General features: G+C 42.9%; 1 protein-coding gene across 1 annotated transcript in view; it reads right to left on the bottom strand.

Moving 5' to 3' along the window:
- Positions 1-18948, bottom strand: part of Htt (huntingtin) — a 140844-nt gene that overhangs the window by 72411 nt on the left and 49485 nt on the right. Inside the window, exons 13-28 of the mRNA XM_036201098.1 lie at positions 18636-18765; positions 18282-18400; positions 17321-17432; positions 16999-17136; positions 14936-15094; positions 14748-14845; positions 13037-13176; positions 10810-10873; positions 10273-10373; positions 9735-9881; positions 8582-8702; positions 7184-7260; positions 5807-5958; positions 4598-4800; positions 1474-1600; positions 421-548 (exon numbers count right to left, since the gene is read on the bottom strand). Coding sequence (XP_036056991.1) covers positions 421-548; positions 1474-1600; positions 4598-4800; positions 5807-5958; positions 7184-7260; positions 8582-8702; positions 9735-9881; positions 10273-10373; positions 10810-10873; positions 13037-13176; positions 14748-14845; positions 14936-15094; positions 16999-17136; positions 17321-17432; positions 18282-18400; positions 18636-18765 — 2016 coding nt within the window. The remainder of the gene's footprint in view (positions 1-420; positions 549-1473; positions 1601-4597; positions 4801-5806; positions 5959-7183; positions 7261-8581; positions 8703-9734; positions 9882-10272; positions 10374-10809; positions 10874-13036; positions 13177-14747; positions 14846-14935; positions 15095-16998; positions 17137-17320; positions 17433-18281; positions 18401-18635; positions 18766-18948) is intronic.

Genomic DNA, 18948 nt, shown 5'->3' with positions numbered 1-18948 from the left:
TTTTCTCCCCTGAGACTGTAATTTTGGTTTGTGTTGGGCAGTTGCACTATATTATGAGGATCACAGAAGGAGACGGTACATGAAACCTGCTTGGCTTGGCTAGTGACTTCAGGACATGGCAGTGATGAACCTTACCTACAAACAGGATCATGTGCTAAGTCCTTGAGAAATATCTCTGAATCCAAGGTATTCTTGGGAAGTCAATAAACAAACAACACCCAGAGACCACAGGAGATCATTTCTCTAATATAAAAATCCTAAATATTTGTTAAGTTAACTATAAACTAAGCTAGAAGACAAACTTGGAAAGAAAACTTTAAGTCCTAGGTCACAGGGCTTCCTTCCATGTAAGCATGCACGTGGGTACATGGACATGCATCCCACTGGAGATATATGCTCAGAAATAAGCAGGGGCAGTACCTTATAGTTAGCATGAGTGGCTTTCAGGACATCATGGAGTTTGAGGTAGGAAGGGAGATGGTAGAAACTCCCTAATGAAGAAGATTTACTTGCTGTGACAGGTCCTGAGGTGTCTGATTGTCGAGAGGCTTAGAAAAGGAAAAAAAAAAAAATTGAACTTTCAGATCCAAGGAAAAAACTTTCCAAGTTTAACAGCAATTATTGTGATGACTTTTCAAAATGGTCTAGTAGAAATATTCAAGTCTTTTTTTTTTTATTTCCTCTGACCTTTGTTGGGAGAATTCCCTCATACCCACACCTGGTTTGACTCCAGAGTGTGATTGCTACCTTTTGTTTCTCAGTACCCTCTACTTGACTCTTGTCTGGGAGTTCTGAAGGTGCAAAGCCTATGCCAATTTGACTGAAGAACCCTGAACACCGCAGGGGTTCTTTGGCTGAGAATTTGCATTTGGTATTGTCCCTTTGGGAAGCTTAGATGAGAGATGGCGGGAGATGGCGGGGTACAAAGTTTAACTTATTAAAAGGTGTAAATTAGAGAAAAGGGCTCTTTGATAAGCTACAGTGGTTCAGTCCAGAGAGATGACCCCCCCTCGCCCCCCACAGCTGGAAAAGGCTAGAATCATCCTTTAGGATGTCTCTTGATTCCATGGGCCTGCGTGAACACCCACACCGAATATACAACAACCTTTGAAGTATGTGTGGTCATGAAGTATGAGGGTCATGAAGAACTGACTAAAATACTTAGAGCCTGGGAGTGAAAGAATCGAAAGAAGATGAGCATGAGAACATCGAGGCTCATGTAGCTGTGGTTTCAGCTGTTCTCTCTGCTGACTGAATGGCTGAAGCCAGCCTCAGGATCTCTGGTTCCAGGAAGCAATTAACTGGGCGATGTGTTTAAAACTGTAAAGGGCATATAAATCACTAAAGTGCCAAGTGCCGAGCAGAGCAGTTTCCTCCAGCTTCAAGGACTTCTCTCCAGAGTAAAGTGACAATTTATCAGGCAGACACTTAGGAGCACCCAGGCAGCACCCTGGCCACGAAACTGCTTCCTACCTGCACTGGCCTCACCACCCTTCTTGGGACTCATCGGAGCAGAAGCTTGTTCCCCTGGTTCTTTCTCCTTCCCTTTCCGTCGAATAGGACTTAGAGAAGGAGGGTTTGTCAGAGAAGGCAAAGCTGCCTAAAATAGAAAACAAAAATATAATGGGATAAAGCCAATACAGGAACCAAAAAATAAAACTACTAATACACACAGTTCCACTATGTATTTGAAAGTACTAGCCCAGGCAACTTCATGGCCTTTGAGCTGTTATTACAGAGCTCGGATACTATAGAGATAATTCTGCTTTCACCCACACAATTGTACATAGCAAGCATGGCTCTGAACTTCCTCACATCAGCACTGAGAATGGGTTGAGAAGGGAGGGCCACCCAGGAGTTAAAAGAACCCGAAGTGACTGGCACCCCCAACTCTGTCCCCTCTAATAGCAAGCAATCAGGACATTTTATGTGAACCATCACGAGTAAGCACAATGCAACAGTTGAAATTTCATTTTTAAGTAAGGAAACATGGTTCTAAATAAAGCTCCTGCTCAATGTCACAGCTGAATGTCACTTAGCAAAGCTACAAGTTAACAGGCCATATGTGGCCCATGCTCTCCAAACCACAACCCCAAGGTTATATGGAACAATCAGGCTCAAAGAGGAGAGTTGGCACAGGAGAGTAGGGCCAACATGTAAGAGGCAGACACATTGGGCCTTTGCCCTGCTCCTCGCTCCCTTCCTGGCCTCAACAAAGGGCTTCCCCCGTTGTGCCCCTGACCTATCCTGTTGAAATCACAGAGATGCAATAGAGGAAGGGGCTTCAGTGAGATGAGGTCATGGTGGCAGGATCCTCAAAAATAGGACCAGTGCTCCTATGAAAAGAGAGTCCAGGAGTTCCCTTACCCCGTCTACCATGAGAAGGCCAGCCTTTACCAAGGACCAACTCTGTCAATGCCTTCATCTTAGAATCCTCGCCTTTTAGAACTGTGAGAAATGAACAGCTACCAAAGTTCTGTTATGATGGTGACCCAAACTAGGTGAGGCACCATGGCCTGATCCTTATCTATAAAGACAGCAGCATATCAGGACAAATGGCTGCCGTCAAACGGTGCGGAAGGAGGCAGCAAGGCTGCAGAGGGCAGGGGAGAGACAGCCACACTGAAGAAACTTTTGGTGAAAGAACCTGCTACAAAGCCATCAAGTGTACCAGGCCATCAGCAGGATGGTCCAGGAGAAGCACAGGCAGAGTAATGGCTCCAGTGATGGCCATACAATGCATGATTAAAAAAAAAAAGAATCCAGGTGGTGACTCCCTCTGTAATCCTAACACTTGGGGGGGGGGGCGAAGCTGAAGAAACACCATGAGTCAGAGGCCAGTCTGGGATATACAGTAAGTTCCAGGACAGCTGGCTACAGAGTAAGACCCAGGCTCAAAGAACAAAACTAAATTGTAACCGTGAATTTTATGGAAATTATTTCAATGATTTCCAAAACCAGGCCAGTGTAGTAAGGTAAATGAGATACAGCATTTTATACCAGAACCCAGAAAAGAGGAGGTAAGTATTAAAGAACATGTACCTAATGCCAAAGGGTTGTTTGTGCATCTGTACGTGTAGGTGTACTTATGTTGTTTTGTTGGTTGGTTTGTTTTTTCAAGACATGGTTTTTCTCTGTGTAGCCCTGGCTCTCCTGGAACTCTCTCTGTAGAAGAGGCTGGCCTCGAACTCAGAGATCCACCTGCCTCTCCCAAGTACTGGAATTTAGGGCACGTACCACTAACATCCAGCCTTATGTAGATTTTAAAACAAAGTATTTAATAGGAAAAACAAAGAAGAGTGACTTAAAATAATGCTATGGTGGCTCCAGTTTCCACCATGACGTGAGGGGAGAGAAGAGCGAAGCTGTTGGGGATTTAGCTTAGTGGTAGAGCGCTTGCCCTGGGTTCGATCCTCAGCTCAAAAAAAAAAAGAGGGAAGCCGATAAGAAGGCCAGGGCTTCTCTCAGAAGCATCGCCAGGCTAGCAGGCACACTGGGCTGCAGCCTGGCACAGCTGAAGCCCAACAGACACTGGGCACACCAGCAGCCTGACTCCCCAGCTGCCTCTTCAATAACAGGCTGTTCAGTCAGCTCAGTTCTCAAGTCACACTAGCCACATTTCAAGAACACAAGGGCCACATGTGGTCAGTGACTAATGTCTAGATGGTGTGGACATGGAAAGTTCCCTCTATGGCAGAGTCCCAGAGTAGTAAGAAAGTGAATGACCCACAGGAGGGTACCTTTAACAGTGAACAGGAAATACTGAACCAGGCAGTTGGATGTTGGAAGAGACACAAGAACAAAACAAGAAGCCCTATCACTTGGCATATAAAGTAGCCCAGAGAAGAGGAGGAAGGCTGTCAGAGCATCTGTAAAACTGAAATGAATGACCATGGCAGGAAGCACTCTGAAGGGTGGTACCAGAAACTAGATAGAGCAGAGTTAAAGAAGGGATGGCTGGGGGCTGGAGAGATGGCTCCAGGATGGCTTAGGAGCACTGGCTACTCTTCCAGGGGTCCTGAGTTCAGTTCCCAGCAACCACATGGTGGCTCACAACCACCTGTAATGAGATCTGGCGCCCTCTTCTGGCCTGCAAGGACACATGCAGGCAGAACACTGTATGTATAATAAAAAGAATGGATGGATGGCTCAAGTCGGGGGAAACAGTCCTGCCAGAGATGCCCAAAGTCAGTGCCTGAGCAGAAGGAAGGACTGGCTGGTAGGCTGACTCTTCAAAGGCTTATAGTGATGAGGAAAAGGAAGCAAGTGAAGGAAACTGGGAGATTAAGGGAGAGTATCACTTCTGAGTTTTATGGCTGAAGCCACAGAAGAATACAAAATAACTATTTTTTATATTACATACAATGTCTGAATAAGCTATTTTCTTCACTAACAACAAGAAATAGGGGTTGGGAATTTAGCTCAGTGGTAGAGCACTTGCCTAGCAAGCACAAGGTCCTGGGTTCAATCCTCAGCTCTAAAAAAAAAAAAAAAAAAAAAAGAAAAAGAAAAAGAAATAAAGGAACAGATACTAATATGATGTTCAGGAAGCCCAGTCATTACACAGATGATAATGGATGCCCCAAGAAGAAGTTACCTTGATTGCTGGTCCAGGAGTCACATCATCCAAGACATGAGCACAGATATTGATCACCTTCAGCAGGTGGGAGAAAAGCTGTTCCACCATGGGGACTAGTGTCCGGTCCCCCAGAGCAGGCCAAACTTCCTCCTGTCTGGTGGCTGCTGAATTGGCTTCTTCTTCAGAGGTCCATGAACTTCTCAGAGATTTGGGGGCACTGGCTGTGACACAGGCACACACATTACTCCACCTCCAATGTGGGATGGGAAGCAGTTCTGGCTTAAGTTTCTTATACTGATCTGTGCTAACATACTGCTGGACTTCTGTATCTAAAGAGATGTCTCAAACTCACATAAAAGTGCTATTTGCCCTCCAAACTCCAATTTTCCAAAGAAGTCATTACTATCCTCCAGCTGTGGGTGTGATTCCCCACAAGTGAGATACAGCTGGAGTTCAGGACTGAAGATGCTGCCTCCATTATGCTCTCTCCACCCCCTTTGCTCTACTCCCAAAATTGCACTCATGGTTCAGTCTTTCGCCATAGCTTCAACATAAATACCCTAGACCTACAAATTCCAAGCCAAATTCAAGTCAGCTGAAAAATCTTTCTAGAACCCAAATCCATCTAGTCCCTTCCATAAAACACACCAGTGACAAACAGAACAAGTCAATGTTTCTCGGTGAGAAATGGTACTTTATCCCCAAGTAGATTCAATGGTTTCTGACCTGGCTGGTCACATTCTCCATTCTCCCCCCGTCCTCATGTGCTAGCCACAGTAACTCATATCCTTTACTATTATATAATTTTTCAGTTCTCCAGATCTCTCCAAACATAATACTTCACCTGATATTTTTCTATCAACCTATAAATCTGACCAAAGAAGAGCATACACAGCTGCTCTGCTGCTCCTGTCCCTGGCCAATCCACAGCCACTTGGAAATATAGCTCTTCTGTTTTAGTCCCCAGACCAAGCTACTGCCTGGTACAAGGCACGCAGAAAACAAAACTCAAATGAGTTTACCCACAGTAAAATTGAGGTGTTAGTCTGCTTTAAAAATACTCAGCATCTAACAGCTCCCCTCATACACATTCACTTAAACAGACACCATCTAAATTCTGGATTAAACCGCCCCCCTAAAATAACCCTCACGTTCTTGTAACCTGTGTACCCCTCATAAGCAAATCAGAGCTAAGTCTGAGAGCCTGTCTCTGCTTGTTATCAGTACCTGCAAGCAAGTTTCCAGCCAAAATCAAGGCATCCTGGTGGGCTGAGAGATCCAATGGGAACCAAGCTGATGAAAGCAAGGTGAGAATCATGGAGGCCATCCCAACAGTGCAGCTCTTCCTGGACTCATCAGAGGCACTCAGTGGGGGCACTCTGGAAGTAGACATTTCCAAAGTCAAACACAGTTTCAGACACAGAGTCTTGCTCTCTAGTGTCTACATGAAGAAAGTATGCCAAGAGACATCCATTTTACCTTGTTTGTTGGTGTGGTCTGGGTTTCTTAAGACAGGGTCTCACTCTCACTTATGTAGTTCCCATGGCCTGGAACACTATGTAGCCTATGCTGGTCTGCAAACTATGTCAATCATCCTGCCTCTGCTTACCCAGTGCTGAGAGGTGAGCCACTATCATTTTAAAACTGCTAACCAACTGACACCCTTCCTGTAAATCATGACTCCATGAAAGTCATTTGAGAAACAAAACCGTGCAGTAGATTTCATTGAGGGACCTAGAATGCTCATTCTTATAAGCTTTTAACTTTTTTCCCTTTTTGACTTAGCAGATTGTATTCCAATGTCAAAGTTGCTCAAAAGTTAAGTCTACTGCAGGAACAATGACTGGACCTGTAATTGTTCAGTCAGAATTCATGGAAAGAACAGAAGCAATCACTCTGGGTCATAAAGCAATCACTTCAAGCGACTGTTAAGTTTGCTACATACTGTCACTCAGAAGAAATCTGCAGATTTCCTTCCAGATGTGACGGGAAGCCCCAAAGTTTCTCTGTTGTCAGCACACAAATGAAGGCTTACTCACTAATGCTGAGAAGATTCTAAACAATCCTTAGCTGGCAGTAGACTATCTATTGGGGGAATTCTTTTGTAGGGAAACACAGTACATGTATACTGCTTCCTAAAGCACACCTTTGTAGCTAATCATAATTCTGGATGCTACGTCATAACTGACTTTTATTACCTAGTAATTTTAGAAAGAACCAAACTGATTAGAAAGTCTTTATCCGCATATGAAAATTCCTTAAATGAATCCACAGATCACACCCTCAGACCCAAAAGATGCTCACGAGCACCTGGCATTCCTTAGTCACAACCGCTTCAGTGTCCAACAGTTCCTTCATTCATTCCACACACCTCATATAGCAGAAACAAGCATTCCATCAGACACTTTTCGAACAAAGCCAAAAAGACTCAACATAAAAGGAAAAGAAGGAGAAGGGAAGGGAGGGGAAGGGAAGGGAAAAGAAGAAAAGAGAAGGGAGGGGAGGGTTAGAGGAGGGGATCAGAGTAGGAAAAGGTGGGGGGAGTCCCAGCAGCTGTGCTTGCGCTGTGTGGGTGGTTGACTGCACACTGAGGAATATACATACCCACAATGCCAACCTAAACTCCAAGTGCAAACTGGAAAGGCTGCTGAAAGAAGACACAAGGCTTCACAACATCCAAACTGCAGGAGAAAGGAATGGAAAAATCACACCCAAACACCACCAAAGGTGTACTGAATTAAGCCTCTTAGACCTATACACAAATGAAATGAAATGAAAACTGAGATCTGTCAGTAACTACAGGGTAGCTAGCTCTCCCACCACCGGACACATACATGCTTTAAACAACAAAGCTGGCCACACCTGTTAGCAAAACTACTGTTACAATGCTGAGAAGGGCAGCCAGCAGCTCCTGCCAGGAACTCTTGTCCTGTGCTCAGTCTCCCTGAGTTTCTTCCTTCCTCCCTCAAGACCTGAGCTCAAGCTAACATAAATCTCCAGACCACAGAAGTGCTTGATACGTGCAAATCACAATTAAAATGAAATTTATGATATCTTAAACAAATTTAGATTCGAAAGGCATTTAGTTAGCAAGACAGCCGAATCTCAACTGTGTGACTTTCTACAACATCCAAGTATCTCTTCCATCACATAAACAAAAAGCTCTTTTCAGGAACCATGACTTCTACATAATATTCCTCTTTCTGATTATAAAAGTCACACTTGATTATTTTAGGAAATTTACCAGTACTTGAAAAATACAAATAAGAAAATGAAAGTTAACCACAATCCTAAAAATCATCCTGGCAATTCTCTGCTTGTCCTTTTTCGGGGTTTGTAAAGACTATACGTATATAATATTACTTCTCTAACCTGGTATCAAACTACATTGCCAAGAGTTTTTACTCTACCTTTTCTCATTCAACACTAAAACTCAGGTTATATTTCACCATATTGTTAAATTCTCCAAAGCAGCATGTCAACATGTGTCTAACATATCATTCTACATTATTTACTGTAATTGGAAAGTAATAGTTCTTAGATATTAGTTCTTTTCCAGCTTCATCGTGACTTAAAACAAAAACTAAACTGGCATTTTTATGCTATACTATTCCTTTAGTCTAAGTTATCAAGTCAGAGTCAATTAGACTAGAGGTATTCCAAACTTCTGGTACGTTACTAGCTCAGACTGTGGTGTCTCTAACTTTTAGAGGATAGTGGGAGTCCATTCTCTCCCTTCACTGTGTGGGTGCTAGGGATCAAATTCAGGTTATCGGGCTCAGAACCAACAGCCTTTACCCACTGACACATCCGGATGGCCCGTTTAGAGTTTTTATCTGATGACTTTCAAAGTAGAATGAATTAGTTTACAATGAGTATGTATTATTTTGGACTGTTGAAAGAAGTACATTTCCTTACCAAGCACCTCAAGAAAAGGACCTTCACACAGGACCATCCCACTGTGGCCATAAAAGCCATCAAGGCAGTCTCCTTAAGACTTACTGTGAGCGCCCGTGTAGTTGAGGTAATGAGCTCATGAGAAACTGCAGCAACAACTCTGGAGAGGTTGTTTTCCATGGTGACATCTGTTAGACTTGGCAGTAAACTATAACCTCTATAGATTCTAGCAAGAAAAAGACAGAGAATGTACAGCATGTATTTGTCAAATGGCATTTAAAAGTTCATAGTTAAAGTCCAGGAGAAAGTGAAGCAATACTGACTTTAAAATAAAACAGAGGCTGAAAATGAGGCTGGGGTATGGCTCAGTCGTAGACTAGTTCAGAAAGACTGGAGTAAATGTGTTCATGACATCTCCCTCACCAGATGCCTCACACTTTCTACACTTCCTTTATAGTGTGCTGCTAGCTGTTTTTTGTTTGGCTGGTTGTGGTTTTTGTTTTGTTTGTTTAATTCTCAAGTTGGTTTTTCCATGAGAAAAGGTGACAGTCCTCTAAGAAGTAATGACTTTAAAACTTGATGAGCTGAGTTCCAAATTTAGAAAAAAAAATATCAAATTATCATGTGAGCTTGGAAGTCATTTGGTCAAGTTTTTTGTTTATTGTTTCAAATCAGGAAAAACAAGAAGGTTATCATCCTGTAAATCCAGCCTTGCAAGAGAATTTAAAAGACAAGAGCTCCAAGCATGTCTTCTACTGCTACTACAATCTTCTTTGATCTTTTCTGATGAAACCTGTTCATTCTCTGGAGCCTTCCTACTCTGCCAACCTACCAGCCAGGCAGGACAGGTTATGTGGCCCATGCACCCTGCTCATGCTCCAATAATGCAGGCCTGAGAACCATCACAGCACATAGCAGTCTGACCCCTGGTGTCAGCCCACCCATGCATTAGCAGGGACACTAAAAAAGTGAAAATTTTCCAGACAGCATGTGACAGTCACAAACAGAAACACGACTGATAATATAAAGAAAGAACTTAACAAACTCATTGCAAGACTGAGGACATCACTGTTGTGTGACTAAGGTGGATCTTAACCACAGGGGGCTTCGGCAAATCAGGGTATCAAACAAATACCCTGTTAATGAATGATGGCCTCCTCCTCTAAAGGCTGTGTGTGGTTTGAAGAAAAGAGAACAGAAAGCAGGCATCATGAGAGGCACACTTTGCTGACAAGTCAAGGTGCTGCGGGCAGTATACCTGGTTATGGTGCTGACAGAGAAGTGCGATGGCGGCTGTGTCTCATGCATGAGGAGTTTCAGGTGAACACTGCTTTGATCTCTTGCTACAGCCACTACTGGATCAGCCTGTCCTTGGTCACATTTGTAGAACAGCTTTGGGACAAGCCTGCCGTGAAAGGAGAGCTGATCTACACAGAAGGTGCATGAAATTCACCCATCACCACACCTTTCCCCAGAGGGCTAACCCAAACCTTTGCCCACCACAGCAGCCAGAACTGCAGACAGCAATTACATCCAGGAAGCAGAAATAAGCAGAACTCACTTTTCTTCTTAGTGGTCTCTACACTCCAAATTTCGACAATGAAAGCAATAGAAGACTAGTGCTTTGCTTTTTCACTTTATCACTTTAGTAAGCACTTTTAAATAATTAAAAGGAACTAAAATTAGTCAAAACCATCAAAGCATACTCCCTACAGCCTTTTGATTCCATCTACCTTTCCCATTCTTGTACAGTATATTTCAACCAAAAGAGTAAAGGAATAAATACTGGTAAACACCTTGTTAGCGATGCTGCAGCAACATGTCGCACCCTGGGGTCTTCATCTCCAAGCAAATAAATGACCACATTATTAAGCACTCGTTCTTGCAATTTTAAAAACTTTAGAAAGACAGAAAATAAAAATAAGCTTAATTTCTATAATCAATTGAATTTTATGTAAATAAGGGATTTTGGAGTTTGCTATTGTTGTTCTTTTGATTGGGGAAGTCTCGATATTTTTTGACATATGGTCTTACTATGTGGCTTTGGCCAGTCTGAAACTCATTATTTAGATCAAGATGGCACTGAACTCACAGAGATCCACCTGCCTCTGTCTCCTAAGTGCTGGGATTAAAGGCATGGGCCAGCAAATCCAGCTAGATAAGGAAGGTATTCTGGAAAGCTAGTCAGGAAGAACTCAGGATGACTCTCATGACATAAAGAGTTAAACACATAACACAACACAGGCATTCAGCAAGACTTCACGCCACTGGGGAACCCTGCGAAGACACTTTCCAGAAGACAGGGCCACAGTCTCACAAAATGAACTGCTTACCCCTGTATAATGATGAGCCCCTCGGTGTAAACTTTCTGCTTTTGCCTCCAAAAAACTCACCAGCCTAACAAAAGAGCATATTCAACAGTGATGTCATTCATTTAGCAAACACAGTGCTGGCCTACAGCCCTCAGGCAGCTAAACATGAAAGTAGCTAACCACAGTGTCCTGTAAGTCTCTCAGAGACAGCTCAAATGTACTTAGATTGATTCACGATCTTCTATAAATTCCTGACTAAGTAAGTGAGTACTGGATAAAAAGCCTTACATCAAAATACATACCTACTTCTTCAAAAGTGTTCCATGAATGAGCTCAAACACAGAGAGGGCAAGCACACTGTGACTCCCACCCAAGTGACAGCTGTGTGCCCCATTCCACAGTCCTAATTGCAGCGACAGAATAATCCTTCAGAGATATTCTAAGGATGGGATACAATAACCCACGGGGTGTACAGTAGCTTTAAAAACCAATCAAACAAGCTGGAGAGATGGCTCCATGGATAAGGGCACTGGGTGCTCTTCCAGAGGACCAGAGTTTGATTCCCAGAAGCCACGACAGCTCACAGCTGTTCGTAACTCCAGTTCCAAGGGTTCCAGTTCCCTGTTTTTCTGGATTCCATGGCACTTCATGTATGTGGTACACATACATACATGCAGACAAAAACCAAACAACCAAACAGTAACAACACACACAGAAGTCCGAATAATAAAGGTACATTTCCCTTCTAAGAGAAACTGTTAAAACATCTCTAACCAAAACATACTCTTAGGAAATGAAAGACATAACATGTCACATTTGGGGGCATTTTTGTTTGTAGGAGGTGGGTGAGTGGTATGTGTGTCTCCAGTGGTCACTCAGATGTTTCTCAGGAGTCATCGACCTTGTTGGTTTTAAGGTTTTTTTTTTGGGGGGGGGGGCGTTAAATGGTTTTTAAAAAAATGTGTATTTAAAATTAGCCAATTGGGCTCAATTTAGATCATCTCAATTTTGTTAGCATCCAAAGCATTAGGAAGCAGTTGAACATAAACCTTCTTTCCATCAGGCCTGATAAGGGTATTGACTTTGGCCACATCGATATCATAGTTTGTTTACAGCCTGTTGATCTGGTGTTTGTTGGCCTTGACAACCACAATAAACACAGTTGCCTTCTAGTTTCTTCATGGCTGACTCAGTGGTTGGGAGGAACTAGATTATGGTGGAGCAGTCACGCTTGTTTCTCCCGGGAGTGTTCTTGTAAAGAAGGGATCTGGGCTGCCCAAGGGGCAGGTGGGTGATGTGTAGATAGACACCTTCCACAGTGCCTTCTGGACTTTCACTGTCTTTACCTTGGCTTCAGCTTGGGGGCTGGGGGGGGGCGGGCACAGGAGTTTTCTTCTTTAATTCAGTGCCCTCTTGGAGAAAAGCCTCCTTGTTTTTTGAGCCTGAGTCTCTCCCTAAACCTAGAGCTTGCCTACTCAACTAGGCGAGATGGCTGACCAGTAAGGCCCAGGGACTCAACCTGTCTCCACTTCTCCAGTGCTAGAATAACCACACCTGCTTTTACATGGGTGCTGGTATCAAACTCAAGTCCTGCTTGTACCACAAGCATCTACGCCCCCAACCCCTCAGATTGATTTTTAAAATTGTAATAAATTACTATTTGGCTATTTCCCTTAAATCTAAGTAAAGGTAAGTACATTTTTGTAAAAAAAGCTGGTAGGTTTTTTTGAAAGTTTGAAACAAGGTTTCCAAAAAAAAAAAAAAAAAAAAAATCAAGGGAGCTAGAAAAATGGCACAGCAATTAAGAATACTTTCTGCTCTTCCAGAAAACTAGAGTTCAGTCCTCAATAACCAAGTCAGGAGGCTTAGAGAACCATCTATTTAACTCTGCTCCAGGGGATGTCATGCCTCTGGCCTTCTCAGGCACTTGCTTGCACTCATGTGAACATACACATATGCCCAAAAACATACATGTTTATACATAATTAAAAATAATAAAACTAAATCATATAATTTTTAATTCCTACCATCTAGAAAATCAAGACAAGCAGAAAAATCTATTCCTCTTCCAACATAAAAATTTCCAAATTCAGAGTTCAACAAAAAGCACTGTGAACAACCAGATGTTCTCTCCCCAAACCGCAGATGATCCTAACATGCAGTACACACAACAGCCATGCCAACTACAGAGACTTCAAGACTTTCAGTTCTTAATTTGGACTTCTGAATATGAACTCGGTCCCCTTACCTGAAGTCAATCTCTGCAAGGGTTTCCAGCAGCTCAGTCCTTACCAACCAGTAGGAGCTGTTCTTCAGAGGCAACACATCAATGAGCAGTTGTAATCCCAAGTCACTGTAGCTGCTGCTGCAAAGACTCAGGACACAGTGCTGAGAAACCCAGCCCAAGGCAGAAGGCATTAGGATCAGACATCTCATCTTAAGACAGCACTCTATACATGCACCTGTTTTGTCCTGTTCTATTTTTAAGCAGCAACAAGATTGCTACAGGTTCCCAAAAGCACTCCAGGTACATCTTTATCTTACTAAGTTTAAGTTTAAAAGTCAATGTGCCCATTACACATAATTGTGTTTCCCTGCCTCCCTTGACTCCTAAGCCACAATCTCAGAAACACTAATCATCAATTTACAAGAAAGAGAATGCAACACAGTCCTACCACCATATGAAAAGAAGTCTCAGGCCCAGCATAAGGACAAGAGACCTAGATCAAGGAGTACCCTGATGTTACTGGGTTCTTCTGATGTACAAGGAAACAAAGTGGGTCTTGTACTGCTATTTCCCCTGTGGTCTCAGAGTCTAAGGGCATTAACCTGCAATTATGCTATACATTGATAACACACATGGTCTACCTACCAGCATAGCATCTGTGCTATCAGCATACCTCCTCTGCTCAAAAGATACAACTGACTGAAACAACTTAAAAAAAAAAAACAAAACAGAGGAGCTGGGGGCTGGAAAGATGGCTCACTGGTTAAAAGTGCTTACTGCTCTTTGGGAGGACCTGAGTTTGGTTCCCAGTATCAACATCAGGTGGCTTATAACAACCCAAAATTTCATTTCCAGGGGATCCAGTGTCCTCTTCTGTCCTCTGTGACTATTGTACTTACATACACAAACTCTCTCTCTCTCTCTCTCTCTCTCTCTCTCTCTCTCTCTCTCTCTCTCTCTCTCACACGCATTAAAAACTAAAATTGAACCAGAAAAACATTACTTTGAGGTTATTAAATTTTAAAAAGGGAAAATATTCTCCTTCCTAGATCTAACCACTGTGTTTTTGTTTTGATTTTTCTCTGGTTAAACTTTCTGCTATGGCCAACTGTGACTTATGAGCCAGCTGACAGGAATGTTCCACATTACTCCCATTTGAGGAGCCAAGGCTCTTTTAATAAAAGACAAAGCACAAGGCCAGTTAAATAATACCCATAATTCCATTGCAGCTCAACTGTCTACAATCTTTTTTTTTTTTTAAAGATTTATTTATTATGTATACAGTATTCTGCCTGCATGTGTCCCTGAAGGCTAGAAGAGGGCACCAGATCTCATTACAGATGGTTGTGAGCCACCATGTGGTTGCTGGGAACTCAGGACCTCTGGAAGAGCAGTCGGTGCTCTTAACCACTGAGCCATCTCTCCAGCCCAACAGACTACAATCTTAAGACATATTTTTAAAAATTCAATAAATTTTATATTTGAAAATAGCAAGATACATTTCTAAACATTTCCTTTAGAAGAAAGAATGTTTCAAATTCTAAGAATTAAAACTAAAAGTTTATTTATTAAATTTTAATATTATGGCAATATTTTTTAAAAGTTAAGTGGTAGATCCCTGAAAATTATTGTTTACAAGTTATGGAAATGTGACTTATCAGCTTCAAAATTAACTATTCCAATAGCAAGCTCATTAAACCAAAGAACAGTTTAGATAAAACATTATACTCACCCTCACAGCTGTACAAGCCAACTTGCAAGTAACAGAAGATTCATCCTTCAAAGTTTTCTGCAGCAAAGGAATGCAGTCCACCAGAGAAAATGTATTTCCTAAGCAGAAGAATGAGCAAGAAATGTCCCTGTAGAAGTATAAACAGGGAGCAATACCCAGAAAAGACACCAGGGCAGACTGTCTGTTACCTGTGAGGGTTCTAATGGTGCCCAGCCAGTCACCAACACGGAGCCGGGACCTGCTGAGGATGGAGTAGATGAGGGTCCCACAGAGAATGGCAGTAGCTCCTCGGACCTGTGGGTCTCCATGATCGATGTAGTTCAAGATGTCAGAGACATACTGTTCCTCTGTGGACACAAATGGCCCAATCTGTACCTTCTCTACCAACAAATTTATACTACAAATAAAGCTTCATTCTCAGAAAAGGAAGAAAAGAGAGCATTTTACATCTGCAAAGAACTTGACTATAATATCCTAAGTAGTAAAAGATGTTTGGGGTTTAAAGGTTCTAGATTCATCACACTGCAATTATCTCAACACATCAGAATTTCTATGTTGTAATTCCAGTTTGTTAGATAAAACCAGATATCCAGAAAATTGGGAATCAATCTACCTCAAGATCCAGTGATACCACTCTTGGGCATATACCCAAGGGATGCTCAATCATACCACAAGGACACTTGCTCAACTATGTTCATCACAGCATTATTCATAACAGCCAGAACCTAGAAACAACCTAGATGTCCCTCAACTAAAGAATGGATAAAGAAAATGTAATACATTTACACAATGGAGTATTACTCAGAAGTAAAAAGCAAGGACATCATGAAACCTGCAGGCAAATGGATAGAACTAGAAAAAAAATCATCCTGAGTGAGGTAATCCAGACCCAGAAAGACAAACACGGTATGTACCCACTCGTAAGTTGGTGTAGATGTAATGCAAAGGATAACCAGAGCTCGAGAGAAGCTAGGAAATAAGGAGGACCCTAAGAGGGATGCATGAGTCACTCTGAGAAGTGGAAATAGATGAGATCTTCTGGGTAAACTGGGGGCTAGGAGGCAGGTTAGAGGGGAGGGGATAGGGGATGGGAACATGAGGGTTTGGGGTGGTCAAGCTAGAGGAGGGTCGGAGAGGGAAAGCAACGAAGGATATCTTGATAGAGGGGGCCATCACGGGGTTAGGGAGAAACATGTTGTCAGGGAAAATCCCAGGAATCCACAAGGATGACCCCAGCTAAGACTCCTAGCAATAGTGGAGAGGATATCTGAACTGGCCTTCTCTGTAATCAGATTGGTGAAGACCCTCTCATCATAGACCCTTCATCCTAACTGATGGAAGCAGATGCAGAGATCTACAGCCAAGCATGGGGCCAAGCTCTGAGAGTCCAGTTGAAGAGAGGGAAGAGGGATTATATAAGCAAGGGGGGGGGGGGGAGAAGATCATCACTGGGAAACCCACAGAGACAGCTGACCTGAGCTCGTGGGAGTCCACAGACTCTAGACCAACAGCCAAGGAGCCTGCATGGGACCAACCTAGGCCCTCTGCATGTGGGTGACAGCTCTGTAGCTTGGTCTGTTTGTGTGGCCCCTAGCAGTGGGACCAGGATAGGAGGTTTTACCTTTTCTGAGGAGTGGAGGGGGGGGGGGGTTAGAAAGGAAGTGGGAGGAAGGAACGGGAGGAGAGGAGGGAGGGGAAACCGTGGTTGGTATGTAAAATTAAGTTTAAAAAATAATAAAAAAAACTTCCAAGATTTCATTTGAAAATAAAGATTAGAAACAATCAATCTAGTATATATTTGTTAATTCTAAACACAATAACACTGGTTTGCCCTGTCACTCAAAGAAAGACGGTAGAAGATACTTTCTGTTTCAGAACAACTGTGTCCAATGGGAGACAGGGTATGGTGCTTTCCTGGACAGTCTTAGTCTGAATGTGGATTTCTGACCCTGGTGGATGTGACACAGAGCAATTTAGCAATGCAGCCTGTGATTTAAGAAAAAATCCACTACATGTATAAGTGACTCTTACATTCCTAGATTTCTACTTTATGACTTAAGTGCTTCCACTACACACATAGCATCTAAGGGAGCCATGAGACTAAGAACATGTGCACATCTGGAGAACTCCAACACAGCTGGAACACACAAGTTAACTAGAAACATTCACTGCCCTAAGACAAAAGAAGGCAACACTGTGAGACAGCTTAAGTACTGATTAACTTGGAGAAAGAAGTAAACTTTCAACATACCAGCACTTTCCATGGTGTCAAGAGGTACTTTATACAGTTTGCTGAAGAAAGATTCTGGATGAAGGGCCACGGCTGCACCAATACAGCTGAGGGCCAGGGCTTTCACACTGACCCTCACATCTCTGTCTGGAACCAGTGCTGCAAAGGAACCACCCAGGCCCCTTTAGCCTTTTCCAAGAAACAAAAGCCACCCTCTCATTTCCTCCTCCTCTCACCAGCTAATGGAAAGTAAAGCTTACCCAATAACAAGGTGCCAACAGACCACCTAACTGACATCAAAACCCGAGCATCCCCTGACTCTGCAGCGACTCTGTGTGCTTACCTTTCTTTTCCCCAGTTAACAAAAAGGAAGCAGATAAAAGGCGGACACAATGGACCAGAGGAGCAGAATCATCATCATTAGGCTGTCCTATGTCACCTTTGATTCGGCAAGGCTAGAACAGAGAAGTAAACATTTGATTCACTAGTTCAGTCAACAAAAAGAACTACACCAGGGTGCTAAGGACAGAGATGCCCATACTTAGCCACCTCCAGGCCTGATCTCAAAAAGAACACAGTAGGAACCCTAGAACACTGGGCCACAGGGCTGTGGCAAGAGACAAGCTTAGTATGAAGCAGGTGCACTTGGCAGGAAGATGTTAAAACACAGCATCCAGGAAATGTTCTTCACATTGGCAAGCCACAAGTGGGTACTGGAAATGTAGAAGATACTATGAGTTCCAGGCCAGCCAAAGCTATATAGTAAGAACCTGTCTCAAAACACAAACACACAAACAAAAAGACACAGCAAAGGAAAAAGCCAGAAAAGCCCAAAGGTTGGAAGGATATAACAGAAAACTAGAGGGCACTCTCAAAGGATACCATTTGGGATGAAATAACAAAATGCATTCCTGACTTCAAGGAATTTAAAGTTCACTGTAAATACAGTAGTGTGAATATAAAACAAACAACACAGAGAGATGTTTTCAACAGTTGAGTAAACAAAACCAAAAACTGCTGCAAAGCTCTGCACAAGCCTCAAAGAAACGATACAGGATTCTTAGGCAGAGAAAGGCTCAGCACAGGCTACAGCTGCAGGGGGTACTCTCAGGAAGTAGAACTGAGGCACCTGTTAAGAACATGGGGACCCCTGGAGAGGGAAAAAAAGAAAGAGGCCTGGGAGTGTCCAGGGTTTCCAGGGAAAAGAAATAAGCCCACAGCTGGGATAGGAACAAATGAGGACAGCAGAAGCCAGGGAAATTCCAACCCTCACACACAAGCCAGCTCCTGCCTACATAGCTCACCTTGCTTTCTGGGTCCCGCGCTTCAGCAACTTCATCTCTTGATACAAACTTATCTATACTGCCGTCAGAAGGTTGCCTGCTATGACCCACTCTCTCCAATAAGTGTGCCTGTTGAAGGGCTTTAAAAATAGAAATCATGAGAAAGTGACAAGTTTTCAATCAAAATGTGTGTGTAAGTATACAAAGATAACACGAAGGGATAGGATTTAAATCAGTCTGATTATACCTAAATTATCATTTTCGGCTGCCATTTAACAGCTCAAAAAAAAATAATGACACTGAAGAGTTTCTTCTTGGAAGTAAAGAGAAAGATGTCCAAGGCTGAAAACATGTCCATCATATCAAGTGACTTACCCAGAGAAGAGTTTCTGAAGACATCCGAGACTTCACTGGGAAGAACACCCGAAGCCTCCTCCTCCTCGTCCTCCTCCTGTGACTGTCCTATCTGCATGCCTAAATACTGGCTGTCAGCACCATCTAACACCTGCACAGATGAAGGGGAACTGTCAGGGGCAAGCCTCCAACATGAAGAAAAACCCACCCACAGAGCAGAGCTTTTAACTTTTTATTTATTCTTTATGGCTTTCACATCATGCATCTTGATCCCATTCACCTCCCCATTTCTTCATATTCACCCTCTACCCTTGCAACTTCCTCTCCCCACCCA

Source organism: Onychomys torridus, chromosome 10 (assembly GCF_903995425.1).
Source record: "Onychomys torridus chromosome 10, mOncTor1.1, whole genome shotgun sequence".
NCBI lineage: Eukaryota > Metazoa > Chordata > Mammalia > Rodentia > Cricetidae > Onychomys > Onychomys torridus.
The sequence above is the reverse complement of the archived record's forward strand: the minus strand, read 5'-3'. Positions and strand labels throughout refer to the sequence as shown.